Below are 9348 nucleotides of genomic sequence, written 5' to 3'. Positions count from 1 at the left end.
TTTTAATTTCGCGTCAATTTAACCATTGCCCCATACAACACAAGATATTTTTTAAAATATTTTAAAAATAAATAATTATATTTTGATAAGAAAGTTTATTATAAAAATTCGACATAAGTTTCCTTTAATTCTTCTTTAAATATATTATATTTGTTCAAGATTAAATATTTCTATCTGGCTTAATCAATAAATATTTCAATTGTATGTTACAGATATTCCTCGGGGCGAGAATCTAAGTGCGATGGAAGAAGAAGACTCGACCAATAGATCTGAGAGGAAGAGAAAGCCTGAGAGAGGCATCGGGTCTCAGTGGAGCAACCTTGGGGTATTTATTTATATAAAATTAATAGTAAATTTATATTAAATATTTAATTAAAAGTTAAATTTTAACAGTTTGATATACCTATCAGAATAAACTTTTAAAATATTAATTATTTTGAGCACAATTTTAATTATTTCTTATGTGTTTATGTTACAGTATCATCGCAGCTTCGGAGCTGAATAACTCCGCTCGTTGCGCATGGAGATGGTGAGTAACAAATAATTTTTTATAATAAAATAATGAATCTATGAAATTTATTTTAATCAAAATATCCACAAGAATAATAAAATCTAGTGTGTTTGGGGAAATAAAAAGCAGCAAGTGTTAGAAACTCTTTATTGGTTACGTCTGTATAAATATTTGGATTTTAATAATGGCAAAAGAGATTAATAATACAAATCATATAATAACCGTAATAATATCTTTCGTCGCGTAATCAAGATTAATAATAATAAGTAAAAACATTATATAATGTCAATATAACGTCGTAAACTAGTAACATTCCGTGAAAAATAGATCTACAACATATTTCTATGTAGGTGTAAGAGACAATTACAGAACAACTATTACAAAAATACCCTCTATATAATATAAATCATTAAAACAATGCGAAACATTATTACATTCATAAAGATCGCTGCATTTCTTGTGTATATATGCAATATATAATATATCTATGTATATATATCTTTATATATATTTGTATATATAATTCGTCATCTTGCGATACATTTGTTGTATTATATCATGGCACATTCGTCTACAAGATACAAAAATCCACACAACTGATCGCAATGCGCACTATTTTCGATTAATCTCTTCAAATACAGTCGCCGATATAGTCTCGCGTGAATCCAAGAAAATTATTCAAAAATAACTGTTTGTTTATGATTCACAGACGCAGAAGTCGATTAGTAGAATCAATTGAAATGAAAGAGATCGATCAGGTTGATTGACTCGGCTGATTATTGAGTTATTATTAAGATCTCAATTTACGCAAATCTGAGATATACAGGCTCGCAATGGGAGATCTTCCTTTTAATTAAAAGTATACGGTAGTGAAATATAGCATGTGCGCATTGCTTTGGAAGAACTCGACATTGGCCGTTTATTCGGCAGACACACTCGTCCACACACGCTCCATTAAACACATTAGTAAAGCATTCAATTTTTGGTAATATTAGAGACTTCTTAAGATCGTACTACGAGCATAATTAGGAGAGAAAGCATTCGATTGAATTTAGCCGACAATAGTCAATTTTGTAAACAATTTCCTTACGAAATTATTTGCATTTTGTGTAAAGATCTGATGTATATTTTAATTTTTAGTTAAAGGTGAATAGTCAACTAAATAATCTTAGTTAATTATTTTTGTACTGCCTAAAGTAACGTAAATAAATTAAACGAAGTTCTTGTATAAAATCGTTTGTATTTAGAACCTTTATAAAGAATTTTGCAGTGTAATTGAAAAGATTTGCTAATCATTTCAATGAAATATTTTGAAATTACGTAACTTACGTAATTTAAGCCAACCATAAAGTATAATATTCTTACTTTATGAAGCTAACATACCGGCTAAATTCATTCAAATGAAGGAAGCGGCAGCTCGCTGGCAGCTCGATAGGCACTTTTTCTCGTTGGGCAATCGCGTTAGACATGATGTAGGAATTCCCTGAATTTCATATACATACTAAGGGCTAAGGGACATTTCTGTATAATAGCGTATCCACTCTGAATAATCTACTTCAGGCAAATAATAATTGCACTGATTGATCGCTAAAAAAGGCTTAGCTGGACTTGAAAATATGAGTTTACATTAGTAAATTCATTTAAAGAAAAAGATTTGCATGGATAAATTGGAGACAAATTTTGCAAATTTATTTCAGGGAAAAGAATAAACGCAGTTTTTCGTTTCGGTTTTATTTACTAGTATATTTGAGATGTAGAAAATTTGTAAATAATTTGTAAATAATTTGTAAATAATTTGTAACAAAACTTACATAGTAACAAAAATGTAACACTAAAATTTTCATGTAAAAATTAACCTTATTATTTTATTGTTTTGCAACAATATTTAATAATAATAATAATTTTAAACATTTTTCTATTTTAGTTTTAATCTATAGAGCAAAGTATCCTAAGAAAAACTAGATAAAGAATAACAGATTGCATCACGGAATAGTGGCAAAACTTGAAAATCTTTAATGACGGAAAACTCGTATATATTTTTAATAAATTTTAAATTACAAATTAATTTTCTACATTAAAAATATAGTAGTAAATACCAGAAAGAATACGGCTAAACTGTATTCTTTCCCTGAAATAAATTCGCAAACACAACATTCAATTTAATCAATATAAACCTCCTCTCTCCCCGTAATAAATTAAATTCGAGGACGAGCTACCGCCTGCAGATTAACAGTATGTAGAATCGCGCTAAAAGAAACGAAAAGATCAAAGACAAAAGAGTCAGGATTTCGCGACAGTGTAAAGAATTCTCAGAATAGAAACGCGATGAAACCGGAAGGAAGAAGGGAAGGGTTAATTGAGAAAACGGAAAATGTTAATAGCAATGGCGCGTCGCCGTGCCTGTTTCGGCACCGCGCGACACATCGAAAAAATTAATAAAATTAAATGATATGTTGCTTCTCTTGTTAATCCGGTGGTTCTTAACCGTAAATGAATAAACATAAAATTAACTCTACATTAAACCAAGCGCATAATTATTCTTCTCTATCAACTTCGAGCTGTATAAGCAAAGAGAGAGAAAAAAAACAAAAAACAAAAAATTACTGTGCAAATATACGAAAATCAAGTCAGCGTTCTCCTACATTCGCCGTAATATTATGTGCAATCGACTCGCGTCGTAAGATCCGGTTGTATGGCTATCGACAAAAACGATTCATGGCTTACGGTCGCAAACATTCGCGATTAAATACGTTCGTAAGGCTACTGATCGAAAGCACGAATGTTACATCTATCTAAGGGCACTTTCTATCGTTTCGCTAATAATAACTCTGCCGCGTTATCGTTCCTCCTCATTTCGAAGCGTCGAAATGCGTAAATTATACGCTCTCTTAACGCATAACAGGGATCGTTTCCGGCAAAGTTAGCAAGACTTTCGCCGCGAAAGTTCGTCGTTACTCGTCAAGAACAATCATCGCATTATTCTTATTCAATCTCAAAAGCTCGATACGTCGTTGATTTCAGTTGAGAAAACTCATCTATTATACTAAAATAATTTTATCTGTTCCTTATATCGTTTTTAATAAACTGCACTCTTTAGACTATTCGAATTTAGACAGGTCACTTTTCTAAGATTATTTTTGGACGAAATTACCGCTTCGAGTGTACGCAGCGAACCTCGCTTATCTTCGGTTTTCATTGTTTATCTTCGTAACGAAAAGTCTTCGTGTTGGACTCCTGCCGACTCGACGTCGTCATAGTGACGGTTTTCTTCTCTGTAACTTTGTGCATCGATTGCTTCGTCGTGCGCTCCTCAATAGAGTCGTTGCCCTTGAACGTTGACAGGTCATTACCAGATAAATACTGCTTGGTCTCCTCGGTACTCTCGAAGTTGGAGCAGCTGGTACTCTTACCGGGTGTGGACGTGTATACCTTCGTTGTGATTGTCTCGATTTTGCCGCCGGGAATGATCTTACTCTCCACATTCTTGAACGTCTGATGTTGCGGCATACCACCGCTGAATCGCTGAGTGTCTATCTGTTTTTCGGAACGAAACGTGCTCATTGGACTGACGCTAGAGAACCGATCAGTCGGATACTTTAGCTGATCCTGTGGGGACTTTCGGTCCTCGGCAATTTGCTCCTGAATAGTCTTGGGGATCGGGGACTTGGTCGAGTACGAGATGTGCTGAGGCGGCGGATACGAGGCGATTCCGTCCGTGTGTTTTCTCTCCGCAGCAAAACTCTCTTGATTGATCCTTCGCTCGATCGAACTGTACTGGCCGGGTGAATTATCCGTTATGATCTTCTTCTCGGTGACGATGTATGGATTCCTGTCCTGATAACTATCGACAATGTACTTTCTGTCCAGGGATCCATACTGATCCATGGTAGATCGGTACTGACTATCCTTCAATTTTCTCTCGAGAGTGCTCTGCGTCGAATGAACTTTTTCCGGACTCACCAGACTCTGCTGATCAGTAAACTGGTGACTGATGTGTTGTGTGGTGGACTGCAACTGGTCCAGAGTATGATTCATCGTCTGAATGGGTGAGGTCGTAGTAGGCGGCTCGTACGCCCTCGTTTCGTATCGGGTGGTATAGCTCTGGTAACCACTCTGATCGCCCACTACGTCGCCATCTCCGTCGGCTAGATCCGGTCGATTTTTGTACTTGGCTAGACGAATCGCGGTCAGCCTGCCACGAGCCTCTTCCAGCTCGCGCTCAATTCGTAAAACCTCCGAGCGTGCGTCGATTTCCTGCGCGATACCGCCCACCATGCGGCGATTTAGGACCAATGATCTGTCCTCCTCTTGTTGGATAGCCTGTTGCGCAGCACGTACGAGATTATCGGTAGCACGTTTTACGGCGTTACCAGCCGCTTGTAAACGTTTCGTGCTCTCGCTGTCAGGGTCGGCCTTGACCTTGCAAGCGACCAACAGTTGCGCCGTGCTGCTGGCAACCTGCTTAGCGCTGGAAATCAACTTTTCTTCGGAGCTTACTCCTTGAACGAGAGCGTTCGCGGATTCCACGAGACTGTGGGTAGCAGCTGCCACCATTCGAGCAGCCGAAATCAAACCTTCGGACCATTGGCCGTCGTCAGAGCTTGTCAGTGGCGTGCGTGACACTTTGCCGGTCGCGATGAGTTCTCGTTGAGCGGCACTGGCAGCCTTTATCAGCGCCGAGGTGGCGGCGGCGATCGATTTGGCGGCTTCGAGAATCATCTCGTCAAAGTTCATGTCTTCGTTAGCCTCCTGTTGAACGAGAGAATATGTATTATAAAAGGAAATATGAGAAATAATTTTAATGACAATTAGAAACAAAATTGTGTAGCTTTGAAAAATAATCATTACAAATTAAAATAATCAACTTGATTTCACGATTCTTTTTTCTATGTAAGAAAGAAGAGATCTCTCTTTCAGCATCTTTATTCAAGAAATAAAGTAAATAAGTAATTCTACTTATGAAATAGAAAAAAGATGAATCTTTTGTCAATATAATATTATATGAATGTTCTCTATCTTTTTAATTAATACTCATCTCTTGTGAACGTTGATTTCTCCAATCGCCGTAATAATATGTTCGATTCTCGGTCGATCATTCACAACGACCAAGAAAATCAAACATATCTCGCGGAGACCGGAACAACTCGTGCCATCCACGTGCAAGGAAAAATTAAAGGAGCCAACCGGGATTTGAACTCAAAGTTGTTTGTTCTCACACTTAGTACTGACGCTGTTACCCAACGATGCTCTACTATCTTATCATTATTAAGACCTAACCGGCCTTACAGCTCTAGATTTTGCACACGTGTGCCGTGTATCGTTACTTGTTACTTTCGTTTATCGTACAACTATTCTACGGAAACTCACCTGGATACTTCTCCTTGGTCTCAAACTGGCCAACTTCTTGGCAGCTGCGTCGATACTGGCAGCCGCACCGAGTAACTCGTTTTCCGCGATCACGGTAGGATCGTCAGGATCGACCCAGTCGGTGCCTTTCAATAGTTCCGCTACCGCCACCAGCTCCGTTACGCTCTGCGCAATCTTGCGCGAGATCACTGGCAAAGTGTGCTTGGCGTCACCCGACCTCGACGCTATCTGCAAAATAGCCTGAAGCAGTTCTCTATAATTAATGGCGACATCGTGTCCCGCCTGAAGAGTACGCTCGCACAGCTCGGTAGTTTCAGCGCAATTGTGGGCTGCGCCTTTGCAGATGGCCAGCATGTCGCTGATGGCTTTCCTGCCCATATTGGCGGCGGCGATTATGTCGTCTTGCTTGCAGCTGTTGCCAGCGGCGACCGCCTTCGCCGTCGATATGGTGATGCTCTTTGTGCAGCGCACAAGATCCTCCGGCGTCACGTTGCTTCTCAGCGTCTCCGAGCTGCTGAGCGCTCGGATCTCTTGAGCTATAGCCTCGATTGTGGACTCCAACGCCCTGGTACCGCGCGTGTGCTCGTCCTCCACGGCCTTCACTGTCTTCAGCAGTGACGTTACGTTGGTCACCATTACCTACGGATGAAGATTGAACGTAACTTTTAATACGAGTAGCTTTGCTAACATTTTTATTCTTGTCACATTAATAATCTGCAAGAGAGAAAAAAAGAAGAGAGAGAGAGAGAGAGAGAGAGAGAGAGAGAAGAGAAAAAAGAGATGAAATATATAATTAGTATATAAGTTAAAATGTTAGTAGTAATCTTAAATTAATAAATAAATATGCTAAAATGCAGATAATATTATTGTGCAATGTTAACATTTTAACATACACGAGATTACTAAGCATTTAGAGAGCATGTTATGACTACATGAGCCTAATGAATAATTTTCTAATGACGAAACGATAAGCAGAGTTATATTAAAGCCTGTCAACAGTTCAAACGAAACGCTGTCAATGAAATGTACGTACCTAACGATGATTCGCCCGACAAAGTATATTTCAAATATAAACTGAATTGATAAGATTGGTAGACTTCGAAATAAATAACTTGTTAATGAAAAGAAAAAGTAATACATCTCGGTAAAATGATCTGACATGCCATTTTCAATCATCGGGAAATACAAAGAGATTACCGTAATGATGTAAACGGTTATTGTTTAATTAATTATTAATATAAGAAGCGACGTGTCTCGCCGATATCTTGAGATAATTTAGCAACTACATCGTATTCTACATAAGAGTATCGTGTACATAACGTGGCTACATTTCATTTATCTTGTACAAAATCGCAATAGAAAAATGCAATGGCGAGGAGGGAACGAAAATCCGGCTACATGAACAACAGTAAGTCGGACGTCCGTTGAGCCGGCTGAGAGCTCTCGGAAGTGGATAGCAGACGGATTAGTTCCTCCTCTTGGTCGGACACGAACCATTCCGATTCCGAGCCGCCGATGTCGTTCAGATGCACCAACTGCTGCTGCAGCTGCTGTTCTAAGACCTAATCCCGGACCGGGCCAGACCAAAATCGTCAATGAGACTCCCATTAAAGTCCACCATTCGCATCGTCGAAACATTCAAGATATACAGACAATTGCACTACTGCTGCCGCTATTAACGCGGATAACTCGATCAGATCGAGAGGAGGGAAAAGGTGAGAAGAAGCGTGTACAACAGGCGGAATATCGTTAAACAAACAACATATTTTCTACAGAATGCCGTCCGCCAAATATATTAAAAAAAAAAAAACAACACCCATCGCTCAGGTATATCACACACATGATAGATAGATACCAAGCTGAACGTGGGGAATGGTTCAAGGTGGACTTTAATAGCGCCAGTCATGCTTTGGTCTGGACACCCTCGCCCTGTATCTCGCGCAGTTCGATAACGATGATGACAAACGCGCGATCATAATTCCGCGCATGAGCGCCACGCGAGATTTTAGTAGAGCGAGAACGAAATCAGTTAGAGACAAATACGAGGACGCTCGTCAAAATCAAAGTCAATTAAAGTCCACCCCAAAAAAATGTCTAAGAAGGATAAACACTTTTCATGGTTACGTTTGAAATAGCGTTATTGAAACTCAACAGATTAATATATTAGGCAAACACTAAAATTGTCGTTAGTCCTTACAGATTTTTTTAAGGTTTATAACTTCACCTTGTCTTTCTGCCTAAAAAATACAAATGTTACATAAAATGAAAACTCTATGTCTAAAACATTATTAGAATTAAAAAAAATAATAATAAATCGTGAAAAATCTCTCGTTAAATTTTATTAAAATATTTATCGTACTTTTTTTAGTCTGTAAAGGACGTTTCGTTGCTAAATTAGTACGTATTATAGCGTAAATCAATCCTTTAGACTCGTTACTCCATATATTTACAGATATCAAATATTTACCTTTTCGTCATTTCGTTATAAATAAGCTTCTTCTGAATAAGCGTATTCAATGAAATTAATGCTAGGCAACAATCGAAGCACGCAATAAGTTTCCAGCATTGTCGTTGTTAGAGCGTTATAGACAGATGCCAATAAAAACGAAAGCGAAAGAGATTCCAGACGGGCGAATTACCTTGGCGGAATCTTTCAAATGCGCCATACTAGGATCATTGATCGGCTTTCCACTGGCGGCCTTGGTGGCATGAATGAGATCGCCAAGTGCAGATGCGACGTCCTTCACTGCGTTTATAAGCATCACTTGGGCCTCCGGATTCTGACTGCCCAGACTGGCCGCACCGTACTTGACGACTTCGGCAAGCTGAACGATCGTCGATACCGCGTTCTGCGCCGCGACAGCCAATTGTTCTTGCGAGGATGCCGCTCCAGCTACCAGTGTCTTCGTGTCCTCCACCAAGGCCTTCGCAGTCTGCAGTATATTTTCGCGATGATCGGCGAACGTGTCACCCTCGTTCTCGGCGTGTAGCGTACCGGCGGTGGCAAACATGATGGTAGTATCGAGGTCACCGATGATGCCGGAAACTGTGCTGGCCGCATTGATGCACGCTTGAGTGCCACGCGAGCCCGCTTGTAATGCGGCCAGTACCTGCGAAACCTTCTCGGTCACGATTTTACTATGCTCCGCGACCTCTCGTTGGGCGTACGCGTCACCGGGTGACATTTGGCATATACCGGCGGCGCGCACAATGTCTGCGCAGGCTCGACCGAGTTCCTGGACGCCGGTGCGAAGTCTGGCGGATACATCAGCATTAGAGGCAGCCGCGGACGCTCCGGAGGTATCGCGAGCGAGTTGAGTGTACTTGTGTGATATATCGACTGCTAGAGGTCCCAATCTGGCTACATCAGTGCTCGATTTGGTTGACTGAAATAAAGAAGAGTCATTTAAATATTATATACCATAAATATTTTATAATTAGAGATTCTCTACATTATTTGAGATTCTCTA

General features: G+C 39.5%; 1 protein-coding gene across 9 annotated transcripts in view; it reads right to left on the bottom strand.

Annotated features, from left to right (window-relative positions):
• Positions 1-644: 644 nt before the first annotated feature.
• The window catches only part of LOC105205722 (talin-1), a 52754-nt gene continuing 44050 nt past the window's right edge, over positions 645-9348 (bottom strand). For 8 of the 9 annotated variants that reach the window (XM_039450061.1, XM_039450064.1, XM_026131761.2 and 5 more), the window contains 3 exons: positions 8518-9264; positions 5879-6517; positions 645-5260 (listed from right to left, as the gene is read on the bottom strand). In XM_039450061.1, the coding sequence (XP_039305995.1) occupies positions 3704-5260; positions 5879-6517; positions 8518-9264 (2943 nt within the window). In that variant the 3' untranslated portion in view covers positions 645-3703. Of the gene's footprint in view, positions 5261-5878; positions 6518-7080; positions 7441-8517; positions 9265-9348 lie in introns of those variants that run through there. The other variant, XM_039450066.1, reaches the window with a different exon arrangement.

The sequence above is a fragment of the Solenopsis invicta genome, chromosome 5 (genome assembly GCF_016802725.1).
Source record: "Solenopsis invicta isolate M01_SB chromosome 5, UNIL_Sinv_3.0, whole genome shotgun sequence".
Lineage (NCBI taxonomy): Eukaryota > Metazoa > Arthropoda > Insecta > Hymenoptera > Formicidae > Solenopsis > Solenopsis invicta.
This window is presented reverse-complemented; position numbering and strand designations above follow the sequence as displayed.